This window comes from Tupaia chinensis, unplaced genomic scaffold (assembly GCF_000334495.1).
Source record: "Tupaia chinensis unplaced genomic scaffold, TupChi_1.0 Scaffold000258_1, whole genome shotgun sequence".
In the NCBI taxonomy this organism is placed as follows: Eukaryota; Metazoa; Chordata; class Mammalia; order Scandentia; family Tupaiidae; genus Tupaia; species Tupaia belangeri.
In genome coordinates, this window is record NW_006159738.1 from 1566271 (window position 1) to 1586150 (window position 19880).

The following is a 19880-nucleotide window of genomic DNA, read 5'->3' on the forward strand; positions in this document are numbered from 1 at the left end:
CCCTTTAAAAAAAACCCCCTCCCTGTGCCCCTGCCGTTCCAGCACTGGCTTGGTGACTGGCTCCTGCTCTGTGCGCCCCCCTCAGCCACAGACGCAGGACGCTGCCCGGGCAGCACAGCCCGATTGTCACCGGAGGGGGCAGGTGAGGGCTGTCGTCATCTCTCACGGCTCTTCTTGTATTTAGGCTGCTCAGACAGCGGAGGACGCCATGCAGATCATGGAGCAGATGACCAAAGAGAAGACCGAGACCCTGGCCTCGCTGGAGGACACCAAGCAAACAAATGCCAAGCTACAGGACGAAGTAATCAGATTTAAATGGCTTTTCGTATAAAGAACAGCTTACCGACTTCCGGGACCTGTGGCCACCAACGGGATCGCCTGCGTTTGGCCAGCGTGGCCTTACGCAGGTTTGATCAATGTTAGTAGAGTCGAATGGACACCAGAGCCGTGAAATACCAGATAAAAGTGTGTGGCTTCCTTCCCTGGTAGGGCCAGCCTTTAAACACTGGGGGAACACCGCAGTGGCATGGATGTCTCTGGTAACCTCGTAGTGAGAAGAGGCGCTGAGGGCATCCTCTCCTTTGTCTCCCTGGTCTCCACATGTTTTGTGTCCCCTCAAGCCACTCCTAATTTTAAGCTATTCCATCCCATCCCTCAGCGCTGAGTTCCGGGCGGGCCTTTCCTTGGCCTCAGAAGATACGAGGCTCTCGCCTATGTCATCTTGAGTTAGTCACTTCTGGAGCTGGGACAGATTTGGGCATCAGGAAGTCTTTATCCCACTGTGGGTGGGTCCTTCTGGTGCCCTCCCTACGGCCCCGTCTCCAGCTCCCAGCTCATACCCGCCCTTTCTTTGGAGCACCTTCACCTACATCCCGAGCCCATGGGTTCTCCCAAATGGTTATGTAAAAGTTCTAGAGAACTTCAGGTGCTTTTGAAAAGTGATGGGCAGGTACAACATGAAGGAAGGCAAAGGGAGGCGTAGCCTAGTTAACACCTAGTGGAAAGACAGGACGGCTCACTGTGGAAGATCAGAGATGGAAATCCGTAAAGACAGGAGCCGTTCGAGCTCATTATAGGGCAAACAAACAAAACTCCCCGTAGAAGGAGGTGCAGTTTATAGGGCTGACAACCCTAAGAGAAGACGTAAAGTAAAAATAGAAACGCATCGGAAAATCATGGATGATGATCCAAATTAGAAGCTGAAGTCCACGAGGAGGTTTTAGACTCTCCAACCTGCGGGCATAGACTCCGAGAAGAGTGTTCTTCCACAGCAGACCCGTGATGTCTTTGTTAGAGCCAGAGTATGGGGCCGGACGAGCCATTGGCCCCACTGTGACATTTTATTATTGTTACTTCTCGTATGGTACATCTCTTAGGTCAGAGGGCATTAAAGGAAGATGGTAACGTTACAACTACCGAGACACTTTAGATCCCCTGACGGCGCCATGCAACGTGGCAAAGGAGCAATGACAGGGGGCCCGGAAGGCCGGCACGGCACCCAGAACACACCCTGTGTGAAGCATGGCCCAGGCCAGCCCCATGGGGGCACTCTGCATGTACAGCACTGGCCACCTGCTGCAGCCCGTGACGGTCACCCCACCCATTCCTTTAGTGGGGGCGGGACTCTAGCCGGTGTGCTCCCGGCGTGGGTGGTGCAGCCTGGCGGCTGGGAGTGCCCTTCAGTCTCTCTCCATGGCCACGTCCTCTTCAGATCGAAGGTCAGGTGGATCGCTAAAATGCTTCCGTCTATACATATTGTTTTTGGAGAGGTTTTTCTGTAGGGCATGGGTGCAGAGACAGACAGAAAGCGAGAAATCACTCCCCGGGGTGATCCCTTCTCCTCCATTCTCCTCTCGGGATCTTGGACATGCACGCACACACGCCCAGCGTGAGTTTAAGCCACCGGGTCCAGGACTCGAACTGCAGTCAACTACATGGGAGTCCTGCGACATAGCCATTACGCCATCTGCTGGTCCTCCGATCTCTATATATTTTGATTCAAATAATCCTTGTCATGAGGGCCATGTAAATGCGGTCCTGACACTAAATCTTTCATATCATAAATGAGAAGCTGTGGGGAGGAAAGGGGTTTCTTTCATCTAGAGAGCAACCCTCATTGCTGCCTCATTTACTCCTTGCTTTCAAGATGGATCGTGCTTGAATGGCAAATCCAACAATCAGTCCTGAAGACCGTGTGCAAGATGAAAGACCACCTCGGTTTTCATGCACGAGGCAGTTTAGTTGGGCATCTCAGTCAGGTGTGCAGGAAAAGGCGGAGGATGCGAGAGGAGAGCGAGGTTTGCAGTTGATAATAGACTTGCTATTCGTAATCTCTTCACCCAAGTGACTTTTTTTTTCCCGAGTGACTAATTTGATTTCTCTTTTAATACATATTTTTATGAATAATTTGTCCAGTCCTGTCACTGGAAAATGTAGTCATTTCATCATGTTTTTTTCTCTTGGTCTTTAAGTTGGACACACTTAAAGAGAACAACTTGAAAAATGTGGAAGAGCTGAACAAATCCAAAGAACTTCTGACGGTTGAGAATCAAAAAATGGAAGAGTTCCGGAAAGAAATGTAAGTGTCCCCTTTGAGAGAAAGGACGGAACTTACTTTAATTCGCAAAAGCGAAAACACTCCTAATTTACTTTGAAAACATTTGCAAAGTCCATACGGTAAAAAATAATAGTCACCCCTTGGGCCTCACACTACCGCATAGCCCGCAGGAGCCCCAGTGAGCACTGCGTGCTCAGAACGATGGCTAAGTGAAAGGCTCAGAATGGAACGTGTGCTGGCCGATGAAGCAGCCAGTCCTCGAAGAGTTGTGCTTCAGTTTTGCCTAGGAAAACACGTCATGGCTTTTCCAACCACCCAAAATACGTTTGAGATTCAGACGTGCCTTTGTAAGGCTTTGAGCAAATGCATTTAGAATCAGGTTCCAAGTGGTATGTTTACAATCTAGCCACCTTAACGGTCGGAAACAGCACAACCCCCTCAAACTCTTTGTGTTAAAAAACCAAACACACACCATGTTAAATAGCTTTCAAGATTGTCAGTTTCTTGATTTTAAGAGTAATCAGATCTCCTGGCATGGGATGGCAGTGGCCAGCATTTTGGAACATAGGTTCCCTCACCCTTGGCTGCTGCTCATTTCGGGAGAAGGGCTGCTCGTATTCCCTCTCTGGGGCCAACGCGGCCCTTGTCTGTCGGGCTCAGGCTCAGTTATTTTAATGATTAGAGATGAATATTTATCTGGCGTTTCAAATGATGGTCACAATGTAGATTTCATTTGGTCTTCTGTTGTGGTGACTACACACTTAGTTGTGCAAACCTAAAAGCCTAAAGCCAAGTCCATCTGGTGACCATTTGAGCATGTCCTTCGTGCTGGGTACGATTAAGCCAGGAAAGACATGGGGGTTAATTATATAGGGTCCCTGCCCTGCAAGGCTGTGCGTCATTTGCATCAGCTCTAATAACACAGATCGATGACATTCCAACAAAAATGAAAGCATCAGTTCAAAATTGTTATTAAGTCACTACCGTTAATACTGTTCATTCCTCATGCTTAGGTTAAACTTTTGGGTTGTCAGAAAAGTCATGCCTTTTTGCCTTTTTTTTTTTTTTAAGCAAGATTTTTGCTGTAAGGCATGTGCACGTGCCAGAGAGACAGAGAGAGAAATCGAGAAATCACCCCCCATGGGGGAAGGCCATACCACAGTCCCTTCTCCTCCACTCTCCTCTTGGGATTTTGGGCATGCACATACACGTACCTGGTGTGAGTTTGAAGCTGCCGGATCCGGGACACAAATCGCAGTCAATTACATGGGAGTCCAGTGACATAGCCATTATACCATCTGCTGGTCCCAGTGACACATTTTTACATAGAAATGACATCCTGACTTCTCCGACAACCTCATAGTAAGTGTCTCGTCCCTCTGGGAGCTCTTCAAGTTCTAGAAATACCTCGACATGGGCTACTGTTAACAGTTTGAGGAGAGACACAGCTCCCAGGGTTGGTGACAGACACCCTGCCTCGGTTTCCGTTGTGATGCTGTTTCTCTAGATCATGTCTCGGCCGTTCCCAGCAGTCCCACGTACAGAGGCTTACGTATTGCAGTTGCGGTCATGGTTGTTAGGAGAGACTTAGGTTCCTCTGGCCTGCCAACCCGTAATGACACAAGTAGATACCAGGTCACCACGATGGGGGAACCGAGTCTGCCCGTCCTCACGGTAAGGGCTTTGTTCTGTCGGGGTGGGGTGAAGGCGCCGTAGGCCTTCCCATGACACAGTACTTGTGCTGCACCGGAGTCTTCGGAACACGAGCTTGACTGGGTCCATTTGTGTCACACAGGCAGCGGGTCAGGGCGGAAGCTCGCAGCAGGAGAAGACCCCTCCTCCAGCCTCCCCCTGTCATAGCCCCAGCTCTGCACTCACAGTAGGTAACGGAGGGGCAGGGCCACACTGGATCCAGCCGAGAGAGCGCTTGGGGCTTAGATGAGTTTTTTCTTCTGGGCCATGCCCGTGGCATAGTGGTTAAAGGGAGGCGGATGTCACGTGGCCAGCCATAGTTTGAATCCTTGCCTCGGTGGCTTGAAAAACATGCCAGATTTGTGTGTGTGACCGAACTCCTGACAGGATGGAGAAACGGAAGAGAGGGGTTTGCAGCATGACCATGCTCCATAGGGGGTGCATCCTTCCTCCCCCATCTCTCTGGGAAGACTCCTCTCTCCCATAGTACTGTCGATGCTTCCGAGTCATCCTTCAAGTGCTCTGAGGTCACCTTTAGCAGTCAGAGTCCTCCCTAAACCCTGTCACGTGATGCACCCCCAGTTAGTGTGGGGCCAGTCTCGGCCCTGCTGAGATCCATGGTTTTGCGCCCCCTTTTTTGTATGGTCCCGTCGGCTGGTAGAGGCTTAGCTCCGAGGAGTCTGACCCAACGCTGCCAGCCCACCTTAGCCCGGCCTCCTTCCTGGGGGCGGTGGCCCAGGGAGGAGGGACTGCACCCAGTGCACACACAGCCAGGGCTGCTTTTGCTCTGTCCCATCAGACCCAAGAGCCTCAAGTCTTACAGGGAGCAGGAGCCAGTGGAGGAGGAGCGGGAAGTGGGCTGGGAGAGCCCCGCCCCTGCCTCGTGCCCTGTTCTGCACTGGCCACAACTAGGGACCGTCTGACGTGAGCGGACTCTCGCGAGGACAGCGCTTTTCCAGAACACAGTGGTCACTTCGCCACTCCCTAATCGTGTCCTCAAAGCCAGAGAATGAGCAGCCGTGGGATTCTCCTACGGCCCGATGCACACAGGAGGTTCTTCATGTCCTCCAGGAACTTTTGGTGTTTTTCGCACTGAGAGGAGAGCAAGCGACCCCAGTGTAGACTCAGGCTCAGGTAGGAGCCACCCCCGCGGGTACTGCCTTACCTGGAAAGCAGCCCTGGCCACTAAGCACGCTGTTCCCTTTCCTGCCCACTCAGCTGGTTTCCGGAAGCCTCAGGTTTGGTCAGCCAGCTCCTGTGTTCAGCTGGAGAGTGACAATAAACCGTTCGTCCTGGGGGTATAATTTTAGATCTAGGGAAAACTTTACAAGCTATTTTTTACTAGATTCTAAATCTATAATATTTTACCATGATAATGCGACTTATAACAGGGTCATAAAATGTTTGCAGGTCCATAATGTTTATTGTGTGTCCGTTTAAAAACAACACAGCCTTCTGTTTCAAGATATCTTGTCCTGCAGGAGGAAAAAAGTAGCTTTAAAAAACTGGAAATATTTTTGTAGGTAATTTTAGAATTATTCTTTGAGTATCTCCAGAATTTGGGCTTTTAGAATCTCTTTCCTCTGTGAAATGCATTTACCCAGCTCCCCCTCGAGAAAATGGGAAATGTGTGATATATTTGAAGCATGACCGAAATGCACCTGCCAGTTATAACTAGCTCTTCTGGTCCTGCTCCTTACTGGCTTTATGATCTGGGGCAAGTCTTTTCACTTCCCAAACATTTGTGTTCTCATCTTAAAACTGCAACAGTAACATTCGCCTCCATTCGCCTCCTCGGACACGAAGATGCCCGGGAAAGTATTTTATAAATATTAAAGCATTCAGTACAGTTTTACCGGGTCAGTGCTTAGGACCCTGGGGGCATTTTTAGATGATTTTTCTTTGACTTATTGTTTTGCTGTTTCTTCCTGGGGCCCTTACTTTAAAGCATGGATTTCTGAAAACTTTTAAAAGATGACAATCTTGAAGAGAAAAGGGGAAGTACCAGGTTAGCACTTTGACAAGGCCACACGAATGCCGAGCCCAGGTGGCCCCTCATGAAGACAGTGACCACCTCGGGAATAAAATGTCTGCTTTAGGGTGATTTGTCAAGGACTGGTGGACTTTGGCCAGAAGACAAACGTTAGCTGTGATGTGTGTATGTGTGTGCCTATATATACATACAGTGTGTGTGTGTGTACATATATGTAGTGTATGTGTGTGTTCGTGTATGTGTATATGGTCCACAACTAAAATCTAGTCTCCCAGTTTTTGAATGACTAATTACACGAGGCTAAAATTTCCTCTCGAGTCTAATTCAGTATGTGAAGAGAATTTTTGGGTAGATTTATTCCCCCAGGTCTTGATGAGGTCGTCCCAGTAGGCATGTTAGAGGTAGCTGGAGATCTAACAGTCAAGAAAACTGAAGGCGCCAGGCCCTGCCACCGTGAGACAATGGAAGGTAAAATTAGACGTGTTCATGCCGGGTCGGACGGAGTCTCCCAGATGACTGGATTCGGGATTCAGCCGCACATGGCAAGCTTCGAAACGGAGTCCCGCCAGCACAGCCCTCGCTTCAGAGTCAGAAGTGAATCAGAAACCTTCCGTGGCGTAAAACTAAAGTCCAGTGTTCAAATAAAATGTTCTGAGCAGCACATGTAAACAGAATGCCTACTTCGGGTTAACTTTCATGCCGGGAAAATGTCTAATAAGTGTTTTCTGTGCTGACATTCACGTGATCGGTTAGCAGGCTGGAGTATGTTTTTATCTGCTTTTAATTACAAACTAGCATTGTGTGAAGAATACTATCAAAGCACCTGTGAGTGGAATTAGAAAACTGTATTTGCTTTGGGCATTCAGCCCTCTTTGTCCTAAATGTCATACTCAGGCTCACATCAGTACAGACACTGGTAAATGGGACCATTGGATTGTGTGTGAGAGTGTGTGAGCGCGTGTGTGTCTGTGCGGGGGCCAAAGGAGACAGATTACAGATCTGTGCCACCAGAACAGAGCGACTCGGCAGCAAATGCAATCACCTTACCAATGTCGTGGATTTCAGTGTAATTATCTAATGGAAATATTCCTGAAGACAAGAGGGCTGCCTCTCGTCGCTTACCTTACAGCGAAATTCCTTCTTCTGTGGGGTACGTGTAGGTAGAAAGGCAGACGTGGTGCCTATTAGGGTTTTCAAGTGTGCCAGTCACGGGCGGCCTCCTCCTCCTGAGAGGCCGCAGCCTCCTACCCCTCCTGTGCGGGTAGCCCGCGCCCCGTGGTTAGAGACCCAGCAGACACGTGACCCCGCTGTATTTTCCCGGCGCTGAGAGGCTGGCCGTCTCTCACGGCTGCCTTGCCTGTCCTGTTTCTATGGTAACCGTGCACTCGCTGTCCTTGCAGAGAGACCCTGAAGCAGGCAGCCGCGCAGAAGTCCCAACAGCTCTCAGCATTGCAAGAAGAGAACGTGAAACTTGCGGAGGAGCTGGGGAGGAGCAGGGACCAGGTCACGAGCCACCAGAAGGTCAGTGGGCGTCGCGGGGGCTCTCGCTCTCTCTGCAGGGGCAGCGGGGGCCGCTCAGGGCTCTGCTCGTGTGGCTGGGCCATTCCCAGTGGGGTCCAAGGGACCCGTGAGAGGTACTTCCTTGTTTTCAGGTGGGATCTAGGTAGAAAAAGCTGCTAGGACTTGGACGCAAATCGGAACTCAGATGGGTCCGAGGCGCTGTTCAGGCAGCCCTTCCAAAGAGGACAGGGTCCATGAGGCTTAGCTTTCAGAATTGTTCCAAAGCTCTGTTTTTATTTTCTCTTCCATCAAAACGGACTTGAAGGCAGCAGATCCCAAGACCGTGGGTTTGCTGTGAGAGTTGGCAACTGCTGTGAAATAGAACCCTGTTTTGGTTTAGGTTTTTAAAACATTGATGTAGTTTCTAACGGACCCGTGTATGTGCGTGCAGTCCTGAGCGTTGGTGACAGGTGAGCTGGAAGCAGCCCGTTGGCTTCTTTCAAGTACAGAGGCTTCTGGCAGACACTGATTAAACACGGGAGCCAAACCGATTTTAAGGGAGGCCGTGTTCCGGTTTTTATTTTTCTCTTAGCAGTTGAATCAAAGTGCAGTCGTTAGTCACATCCGACTCAGCACGGCAGCTGGGAACACACTCCTGAGAAACTTTCGCGGTAGAGCCACTCGCTCCGTCGCGTGGTCACGGAGAAGGACGCACTCCCCTCAGGTTGTGCCGCAGATGTTCATCTTCACTAGGACAGAGTAGTTTGGGGTCACACAGCCAGCGCCCGCTGAGGTGCGGTTTGTGAGGCAAGCAGTTTTTGGGGAGTTGATGTCAGACTCTGGCTCTTCCTGTCGCTTTCTGCCGTTTTCTCATTTCATGAAAGAGACGCCACAGGGCGCCAGACTCCGGGCCGGGGACCATGCTGTCAGTGACGGTACGAACGTTTGCAGGCAGGCACGAAGAGGTCCTCGCGGTCGCCCCGCTTAGTCCTCGCCACGACTGCGTGAGACGGGCCGTCACTACCCCGACTGTGAAAGGGAATGGAAGCATGAAGGGGGGAGTGACATACTCAGCGTCGCTCAGCCTGCGTGTCAGATGTGTGCCCCATCCTGACGTGGGTCAAGGGAGAGAATCCAAGTTTGTTGACTCACTGGGGTCACTGCCTTCTTTGATCAGTATGTGAAAAAATGGACTTCCTGCTAAACAGAAGCCCTGTGACCCGGAGGGGTTCGTTTTTCCTGGCATCTCCAGCGTCAGCCTGTCCGCTGGGACTTGGCACAGGAGGATTAGAGCTGGGCGCGGGGTCTGTCCCTGCTGTGATCCTTCATCTCATTGAACGTCGCTGGTAGCGACCGTGGATTCCATAATCGGAAGAACACACAGGGGTCATCCTCTTGCCCTACGCTATGACCTGGACAGGGCTGATGATAACTGTCCATGTCCCTGTCCCTCAGATCTGGGAGGGACTTGGGAGACAGCCTGGTGGCCCAGGCACCAGTTCCAGGGCTCCTCTCCAGCCTCGCAGCTCTGTGCTCTGTGCGGTAGACTTCAGCCAGCTTCCTCCGGCCAAGGTTTTGTGATGTACAATGTGAAATCCAGTCATTTAGCAGGGTGTTAGGAAATAGTACCTACCAGGAACCACTGGGAAAGTGACTTCCCCGTGAAGGGTGGGATGGAGCGTGAGGCTGCTTGTAGTTTCTGTGTTTTACTCAGAAGAGAGACAAAGGGGCGTGAAATCAAACTTGATGGGCTTTGTGAAGGGGACCGTTAAAAGTGGTGTTGATTTCCATGAACGAGACAGATCACTCTCCCCTTGAGATAGTTTATATGTCATTGGGGGGGAGAGAATCACCCATGTAACCTAACTTAGAAGCAGCCTTAAAGAGAAAGGATTAATTCATTAGTCTCTATTACTCTTTTTTTTTAAGTTCTTGCCATAGGGCGTGTGCGCTCTTCGGAGAAAGGGAAAGTGATTGTGGCCACGTTGCTATCCCTGCTCCTCCATCCTCCTCTTGAGATTTTGGGCATGCACGCATATGCACCTGGAGTGGTTTTGAAGCTGCTGAGGCCAGGTCTTGAATTGCAGTTGGCCATGTAGGAGTCCTGTGCCCCAACCACCATGCCACCGGCTGTCCCTGGACTCTGTTCCTTGTTTTCTGTTTTGTTTGGTTTTTAAGGTTTTTACCATAGTGGTGTGTGTTTGCCAGAGAGGAGACAGAGAAAGACAGAGTGAGGGAAAGTGAGAAATCACCCCCTAGGAAGGATGGCCACACCATAATCTCTTTTCCATTCTCCTCCTGGGATTTTGGGCAGACATGCATGCACGCATGCATGCCTGCGCACCTGGCATGATTTTCAAACCACCAGATCTGGGATTCAAACCACAGTCTGTCATCTGGGAGCCCAGTGCCTTAACCACCATGCCACCTGCTGGCCCCTGGGCTCTATTACTCTTCGTGTATAATCTCTAAGAATCTAGAGTGCTATTTTGTAAAATTATGAATTTTCACTTACTTTATATAGTTAAACCACAATAGTGTTTGGCAGAAATGCTATTTTAGGAAGGAAGTGAAAGAAAGACTTACTTTTCTTTTTTTAGAGTTTTGTTATAGGGTATGCGCACTCACCAGAGAGACAAAGACAGAGAGAAAGTGAGAAATCACCCCCGGGGGGTGGTCACGCTGAAATGCCTTCTCCTCCAGTCTCCTCTCAGGATTTTGGACACGCACACACACGTGTCTGCTGTGAGTTTCAAGCCCCCAGGTCCAGGACTGTAACTGTGGCCGGCCTTGTGGGAGTCCAGCGACGTAACCAGTGCTGGCCCTGAGAAGGAGGGGTTCGATCGTAGGACTATAGCAATACTTACTGCTTCGTTTTTAAAGTAAGCAGCAGAGGCTGGACCCAGGGTCAACGCGGACCTAGGCCCAGGGCGCGCTCCTGAGCCCCTCACGCAGCAGCGCTGTCATTCGCCGAGCACGTCCTGAACCGACGGCTCTGTCGCCCGTGCGCGGGGCCCTCACACACGCCTCTGAGGGAGTGAGAGCCTGCAGAGGACGAGGCTGAGGCTGAGAAGCAAGTGCCTTCCAGGGACACGCAGCCAGTGGGGAGCGGAGGTCTGAAATCCCGTCTGCTCCGAAGCTGTTTTCTCTGCTGCTCTTCTAGGCTGAAGATAAGACTTATTCCTATTTACTTCACGGTTAATGTTGTTAAGATAACAAAGAAAACATACGAAACGCTGTGAGGGAGGAACGGGGGAGCCGGGTTCGGAACCCTCCTCGGTCTGTCTCTCTGCCCCGTGTACTGACTGCCTAGGAAACCAGGCATCCCAGGGTCCGCTCTGCGTCTGAACGGCCCCGCCGGCATGGCTGCTGACCGGTAGGGGCTCTTCACGTCTCGAGCGCTCCCCTTCTTTCTTTTTCGTTTTTTGGAGAGGTTTTTGCTATAGGGCGCGTGCTCTCGCCAGACAGACACAGAGAGATAGAGAGACAGAAAGCGAGAAATCACCCCCCAGGGGGGATGGCCACACCGCAATCCCTTCTCTTCCATTCTCCTCTCGGGATCATGCGCACACACGCACATGCGCCCGGCGTGAGTTTAAGCCACCGGGTCCGGGACTCGAACCGCGGTCGCCAAAAAAATCTCTCTTAAAAAACAAAAACAAAAACACATAAACACACTGACTTGGTCGGCGAGGAAGCACAGCTGCCCCGAGAAGGAGGTGCGTGAGCACTGGAAGGCTCTGCTGCTCCCGGGTGGCGAGGGAAGACGGGCAAAGCTGGGAGCAGCCACCCGAGAGCGCTGGCCCTCGCTGCTCTCCCCGTCCACTCCCCCCAGCTGGGCGTGTCCCTGTGTGCGTCCGCTCCCAAGTGTGTCGTCCACAGTGACAGAGATCTTTATGAAAGGGCATACAGGGAACAGTTTCTTTATGTTTTTTTCAGTTGTAATTTATTCTCTAAGGAAGAGAGAAAGGTAGAGATCCAGCACCCCCAACGGGGTCCCGAGGCTGCGGTCTACCCCCAGCTCCAGCCGGGCCCAGGCCGTGTGCGTGCCGGGGATGGGGGGGGCTCCAGACATGAATGGCTGGCTTCCCCCGCGGGGCTCCTCACAGAGCTTCGTCTTCTGTCGTGCCGCCCTCTGGTCCCTACTTGTCTTCGTTTGTTTGTTCTACTTTTTTCATTCGTTTGTTCTGTTTTTAATTGCTTACCAGAGAGAGGCAGAGAGATGGAGAGGGAGCAAGCACCCCCTCACCCCCGTGAGGCATGGTCAAGCTGCAATCTCTTCTCCATTTCTCCTTCTCCTCAGGACATGTGCCGTGCCCGGCGTGTCCCTCAGTCTGCCAGGGCCAGGATTCGAACTGCAGTCAGTTAACCACTGGCCTACGGGGTTAATCCTGCTCTGTTTTTAGAAGAGGAAGTACAGGGTCAGCTCGGCCTGTATGAAACTGCTGGTCTCACACGGCTCGCCCCACGGTAGACGTGACGGCATCTCGGAAGCAGAAGGCTGCTGTCACAGCTGCCGGCCGATGCCCTCCGTTTCCTGCGGCTGCCCTGCGTCGGGGGTGTGGGCGGAGGCTCAGGGACGCTTACATGAGCTCTGCCGTCCTGGTCATCTCACGGCACACCTGGGAGCATTTGGTGCCTTCGCTGTGTGTGTAACCGCCACCTCCACCTAGGTCTGAAACATTCCCGTCACCTCAGAAGGAGTCCCCAAATTGCCCATCACTCCCCATTTCCTTCCCCCAGCGCCCGGCACCCACTGGTCCACTTCCTGTCTGATCTCTGACGTGACACCACAAGTGAAGAACTCCACCTGGACCTCGCGTTCAACACTGCAGTACGCAGTGTGGAGTAGGGTTACCTTCAGGCAGTGCATGTAAGGTCTATACGAACAGCTACTGACTAAATGTGACCCCCCTCCCCAATTCATGTATTGATCTTAGTGAGCCAGGCTAGCCCTGGGGCCTAGTGGTTAAAGGAGCAGGATCCCATGTGACTGGCTGCATGGTTCGAATCCTGGTGCTGGCTGAAATGCAGTCCAGCAGCTCGAAAAACATGCTGGGCCCATTCGTGTGCATGCCCCACCTCCAGACAGGATGGGAAGATGGAGGAGAGCGGATTGCGGTGTCACCACGCTCTTTTGGCAGGTGCTTTCTCTGTCTCCCTCTCTCACTGTCTCTGGTAAGTACGCATGCTCTCTGGCCAATAAAAGAAAAAAGAAAGAAAAAAACCTAGTGAGCCATCGTATCTAACGGAACCTGAGAAGTCGGAGATGGAACCCAGTCATAGCATTGAGAGGCAGGCCACTCGGAGAGGATAGGCGCCAGGCACCCATGATCCTTGGGGATTTACTTTATTTTATTATTATTTTTAAAGAATTATTTATTTGACTTTTTTTTTTTTTTTTTTTTTTTTTTTTTAGGAATTTTTTTTTTTTTTTAAGGGGCTTCCGACAGAAGGCAAGAAATCACCCCCAGGGGGGATGGCCACACCACCGTCGCTTCTCCATTCTCCTCTTGGGATCTTGGGCACACATGCACATGCGACTGGTATGAGTTTTAAGCCACTGGGTCCAGGACTCGAACTGCAGTTGACTACGTGGGATTCCAGCGACATAACCATTACACCATCTGCTGGTCCCTGTTGTTGTTCTTATAATTTGACCGGTGAGGGAAAGGGAAAGTGAGAAAGCAAGCTGCCACATCTGGGAGTCAAACTGTAGCCGGCCATGTGGGGGTCCAGCTCCTTAACCATCGCACCACCTGCTGGCCCCAATCCGTGTGGGTTTATAAGGAGACAGATCCAGACATAGCGATGCACAAGCTCTTGTCACGTGATGCTTAGGCTGCTTCAGAACTCCACCAACAAGAAAGCCTTTACCAGATGCAGCTCCTTGACCTTGGGCCTCCAAACCATGAGCTAAATAAACCTGTTGTTTTCAGAATTACCCAGACTCAGGCATGTGTGTTATTAGCAACCCAGTGGACCAGAACAGAAACATAAACTTTATGCTTAGATTTGGTCCCTAACCTCAAGATAGAGTACACACACGTGTGCATGCACAAATATTCCATAATTCTGAAATTCTACAAATCTCTGCTCCCAAGCATTTTGGATAAGAGATGCTCACCTCGTACTTCGTTCCTTTCCGTGGCTGAATAGTATTCTACTGAATGGACGTACCACATTTTGCTCATCCATTCGCTTCAGGTGTTAATGCCTCCTTTCCCCACTCAGACTGTCACTGTCCCCTACCCCCCAATGTCTGCAGCCCTTCCTGTAGTAGCTGCCTCTAATTGCCACTGGGGGTCTTTCACAGTCTAGGAAACCTCTCTTAATTCCTTAGCAGCAAAGTTTCAAACTTTGCCACGGTGCTTGCACTTAGAACCCTATCTTCTCCTTCTGTTTTGTTTTTGTTTTTAAGGTTTTTGTTTGTTTTTGTCATAGGGCATGTACATTTGCTGAAAAGAGACAGAGAGAGGGAAAGTGAGAGATCGCTCCCTGTGGGGATGGCCACACCACCATCCCTTCTCCTTTATTCTCTTCTCAGAATTTTGGGCATGCATGCACACACGCCTGGTGCGACTTTCAAGTCACCAGGTCCAGGACTTTGAACTGTGGTGAACCGTGTGGGAGTCCAGCACCTTAACCACCATACCACTTGCTCGCCTCCCCTTTGGTTATTTTTTCATTGCCAGGGGGTGTGTGCTCTCACCAGAAAGAGAGAGAGGGAGAGATCACCTCCCAGGGGAATGTGGTCAGCCCCTCCTCCATTTTTCCATCCTGTCAGGATTGTGGGCACACACACACATGTGTCCGGCATGTTTTCAAGCCACCAGGGCTGGGATTCGAGCCATGTGGTTTGCCATGTCGGATCGGCTCCCTTGACCACGGGGCTGGTCCTGTTTCTGGCTTGTGCTTGGTTCCGGTTACTTCTGGTTTCACAGCTTCGTCCTAGGGCCGTGGTGCCGGACGCCCGGCCAGCACACTAGCAGGCGGTTTGCTGTGCGCGGCTGCTGGGAGCACGCAGCACGATTCAGGCCAGGTCACGTAGTGTCAGGCGTAATGGAAACGGTGCAGGCATTATGTCCCTTTCATAGAGGGTTCTAAAAATAGTAATGATGCGAGTCCTTCTATAGAAATCGTCACTGTGGGTAGTCACTTTGGAGAAGTCCAATTTATCGCTCCCAGCCTCGCGAGTGCCCCACCTTGCCTGTCCTGTGCTGTCGCTATGGGAACGGTGCTGGTCTTCCCTCTGGCTGGCTGCAAAATGAGGTTACGGTTTGCTCGTGGAGACTGGCCGGGGAGTAGACGACTCAGTAGCTGTTTGCGTGCGCGGTTTCCCCTGACCGAGGTTACAGCAGAGGCCTTAAACAAAACCCGAGGGTTAGTTAGCGTCGACATGGGTCCCGGAAGGATTGCCTGCCATTAAATAAGCCTGAGTTCCCAGACCTGGCTGTTGGGACCTGAAAAGCTATTTTTAGCCTTTGTGAGCTATTTGGGGAACATGCCGATCTTTGTCGGTCATAAGTGCGACGCAGGTGGGAGCAGCCTTGGGGGCGGGTTGTGTGGCTGCTGTCTTCCCAGCACTCGGGAGTCAGAGTCAGGGTCTGAGGTGACCTGTGGGGCCACCGGTGCCTTGGCTTCAGTCAGACCCTCCACCCTGGGGCTACACCGTCAACAGCATTCATTATTATTATTTTTTTTGGAGAGGTTTTTCCGCTATAGGGCGTGTGCGCTCGTCAGACAGAGAGAGACATAGAGACAGAAAGCAAGAAATCACCCCCCAAGGGGGATGGTCACGCCACAATCCCTTCTCCTCCATTCTCCTCTCGGGATCTTGGGCACGCACGTACCCGGTGTGAGTTTTAAGCCATCGGTTTAAGCCATCGGGTCCGGGACGCGAACCGCGGTCGACTACGTGGGAGTCCAGTGACATAGCCATTACGCTAACTGCTGGTTCCCAGCATTCATTATTTTTAAGAGAGATTTTTGCTACAGGGCACGTGTGCTTGCTAGAGAGATAGAAAGAAAGAGAGAGAAATCGCCCCCCTGGGGGAATGGCCACACCACAATCCCTTCTCCTCCATTCTCCTCTTGGGATTTTGGGCACGCACACCCACGCGACCCGCGTCAGTTTAAGCTACTGGGTCCAGAACTTGAACCGCAGTTGACTATGTAGGAGTCCAGCGATGTAACCATTATGCCATCTCCTGGTCCCATCAACCCCGTTCTTTAGTAGAGGGTAATTGTATCTGTGTGCAGATATGTGAGGATATAAACACATGCATGTGTTTTTATTTACTTTTTAAAGAATTTTTTATTTTATTTATTATTTTTTTTTTGGAGAGGTTTTTGCCTTAGGGCACGTGCGCTCGCCAGACAGAGAGAGACAGGGAGACAGAAAGCGACAAATCCCCCCCCAGAGGGGATGGTCACACCGCAATCCCCTTGTCCTCCATTCTCCTCTCGGGATCTTGGCCCCGCACACACATGCGCCCGGCGTGAGTTTTAAGTCACCGGGTCCGGGACGCGAACCACGGTCCACTACATGGGAGTTCAGCGACATAGCCATTATGCTAACTGCTGGTCCCTATTATTATTATTATTATTTTAATTGACCAGAGAGAAAAGGAAAGTGAGAACACGTGCTGCCAGGTCTAGGACTCAAACTGTGGTCAGCCCTGGGGAGTCCTGCACCTTAACCACCACGCCACCTGCTGGCCTCGTGTGTCCCCGTAGTTCACGGAGCATTCGTATAAACCCGGTCTTTAAGGCATGCTGCTTTCCCGGCGTCATCCTATTGCAGATTGGGTCGCAGGGGGCAGGCTGAGGGAGTGCCGGGTGTGCGCCGTGTTTACTGGGTGTGCCCTTGGGCAGCACCTGTGCAGAGGAGGGTTAGGAAGTGGGGCTCGGCAGAGAAGGGGAGCCATGAGGTCGGCCAGTAACAGCCATCACCCACCCCACGGGGCGTCTTAGAGCAGAGGTGGCCTTCCAGCTTATCCGGATTGGACCGGCATGGCCGGAATTTACGTCTCGCCTTGGTCAGTCACTAGATATGGTTCACCCCGGAGGGAGAGTGTGGCCCGGGCAGGGGAGGCTGTGTGGCCTGCCGGGTGCCCATGGCACCCCCGACACTGGGCCATCAAAGCAGCACATCACCCTCTTTCTTCTCTGAAAGGGCCTTGTCCCAAATCGCTACTGACTCCTCCCCTTGCTTGCCCCCCCATTACTGTCTCCACTTCCAAGAGCAGCCGTCTGTCTGGCTGCGTGTGGGAGGCGAGACTAGAAACCCTCAGACACGGGAGCTGTTTTGTGCTGTCAAGGGAGAGCTGCTATTTTGGACCCAGAACACTTGCTTTGAGGAGAGACTGAAATAACCCACATACAAAGCGCCTCCCTGGGGAAGTGGACGAGAAGGAAGAGGGGCAGGATTGGCCTCATGGGTGCCGGCGGTGGTGGCATGGTGGTATCGCGGCGCTCTGACGCTCCCATGCCAGAGGGTTCTGGGTTCATGCCTGGAGGTCTCCCCGTAAACCAGACACGCATGTGCCTTCTGCGATCAGGGCTGGCCGAGGCTGGGGGTGGGTGGAAATCACCATGGGAAGGTCTCGTTAGGGGGTTCTAGCCCTCCCTCATCGCTTCTCATCCTCACCCTGCTTCACAGCAGAAAGTAAAGAAATAAACCTTTAAAACCTTGGCTTCGTCAGGCTTGCTCAGCAAGAGCACCGTGGCTCTCTGTGAGAACCCTGGCGTCTGTGTGCCATCACTCACACCCACTGACGGTGCCAGCTGGCCGGCACGTCTGCTCCCTCGGGGCGTGGTGACCGAGTGCCTGCCGGGGGCCTCCGCTGAGCGAAGCAGGCAAGCGCTGCTGCCTCGAGATTTGTATCCGAGTGGTTCTACTGCGCCTCCAAGCAGGCATCGCACCTGTAAGGACTGAGCTGCTCCCTGGCCTCCGCTTCACCCAGGCTGGTATTTTTCTTTGCCAGAATGAGAGATTTAAAGCAGAGTGCCCACTGTGTTTATTTACAGAACAGTTTGGCGGACAGAGGAGCGTTTTGAGATTTTCCTGGTGGCTCGTTCTCCCGAATGGCAATGATTTGTGCTCTAGTGTCACTGCGGCACCATTCTCTTAACGTTTTCCTTAACCTTCACTTGTCCATAGTCTCTTTTGTAACCTTTTTATTATGAAAACTTCAGGCATGCACAGAAGCAGTGCAACAGGTCCCGTGTTACCAAATCCCGAGAGGAGAATGGAGAAGGGATTGCGGCATGGCCATCCCACCGGGGGTGATTTCCCACTTGAATGCATTAGCTTGTTCATAATCACAATAAATGTCAGTGGAGCAGGAAGCGAGAAGGCGCCCCCGTGGGGTATGGTCACATTTCAGTCTCTCCTCCTCCATCTCTCCCTCCTCTGGGGATTTTAGACACACATGCAAATGTGTCTGGTCTGTTTTTTAGGCCGCTGGATCCAGGACTCAAACTCCATAGCTGACATGTGGGATCCAGCTGCCTTAACCACCAGGCCACTGACAGCCTCCCCCGCCACACACACGTAATGTATTTTCTCCACTCGTCGACTAGGGAGCAGTAGAGGTGGAGACTGCCCGGTGGGATCTCGACATGGCTTCAGTGTGCATTTCCCCAGTGGCTGGACTGTGCATCTTCCTGAGCTCACCCGTTCTTCTTCTTTGGTGAAAAGTCTATTCAGCTCTTTTGGCCCATTTTCAAATTCGGTCATTTGCATAGTTTTGAGTTTTGAGATCTTGATATATTCAGGATGTAACTTCTTCATCAGGTTGTGTTTTGCACGTTTTCTCCCTGTCTGTGACTTGTCTGTACACTTTCTCAATAGTGCCTTTTGAGGAGCAGAAGTTGTAAGTTCCGGTCAGGTCCCCGACAGAGCTGGGTATAATGACGCCCCAGAAACGGTGAGCGTACCTGGTACCTGGGGCTGGTTTCTCATGCTGCGCTCCCTAAAAGGAGCCGGGAGTCCTTGCAGGGACGGCTGTTCCCAGGGCTGGGGAGGAGGTGTAAGATAAGCCGGGGACGTCTTGTGCCGAAAAGCAGGGCTGTGTCAACAGTAAAGGGGCTGGTCCCATGGTAACACTGGTAGCGGCTCATGGCGGCCGGCACCTGAATCCCTGGTCTGATCCGCCTGAAGGACGCACGGGCACACGGAGCACCTGCAGCCAACAGCTGGGGGACTGGAGGAGGGGACTGGCGAGACAGATCCTGTGGAGGATGCTTCTCTTTCTCAGTATTTCTCTCTCTCTCATGTGTCTGCATGTGTTCCCTCATGAACAAGGGAAAGTGTACCGGGGATTACTCAAAAGAGTTCTCAGAACCATCTTGAAGGGGTTCCCACTGGTCAGATCCGAGATCATTTAAACATCACGGGAACCAATGTTGGGGCTGGCTCCATAGTGTAGTGGTGAAGCACTGTGGAGTGGGCTCCAGATCCCACATGACTGACCAAGGTTCCAATCCTGGCTCCATCAGTCTGAAAAAGACACCAGGGGCATGTGCGTGTGTGGCCCAAATTCTGGTGGGAGGGAGACATGGGGAGAAGGGATTGTGCCATGACTGTGCTCCGTGGAGGATGCACTCTCTTTCTCTCTGGCGCGCACACACACACACACACACACCTTCTGGCAATTAAGAAAGAAAGGAAAATGTTAGGAATAGACTATAACCAACGGGCTAAAACAGGAATCTGAGTTTAAAGAGATATAATTAAATACAAGGAGGAGAAGTGACAGCCCTTCCTATGGCAAAATGCCAAGTAATAAACAGGTGGAATGATAGCATTAGAAAATCAGTATCTGGTGGGGCCAGCAGGTAGTATAGGGGTTGGGAGCGCTGGACTCCCACATGGCTGACCGCGGTTCAAGTCCTGGACCCGGCAGCTTGCTTTCTCACTTTTTCTTACTCCCTTACTCTCTTGTCCTTCTCTGGTCAAATTTAAATAAATAAATAAAATTAAATAAATAATTCTTCTTAATAGTTATTTAATTGTATTCATGATCATCATCATTATTTTTTTAGATTTTACCAAAGAGAGACAGGGAGAGAGAAAGAAAGTGAGAAAGCAAGCCACCAGGTCCAGGACTTGAACCACAGTCAGCCATATGG

At 51.5% G+C, this 19880-nt stretch overlaps 1 protein-coding gene across 1 annotated transcript in view; it reads left to right on the forward strand.

The window, feature by feature from the left end:
* The window catches only part of CLIP1 (CAP-Gly domain containing linker protein 1), a 99784-nt gene that overhangs the window by 61595 nt on the left and 18309 nt on the right, over positions 1-19880 (forward strand). Inside the window, 3 exon segments of the mRNA XM_014588106.2 lie at positions 185-301; positions 2472-2578; positions 7643-7763. Coding sequence (XP_014443592.1) covers positions 185-301; positions 2472-2578; positions 7643-7763 — 345 coding nt within the window.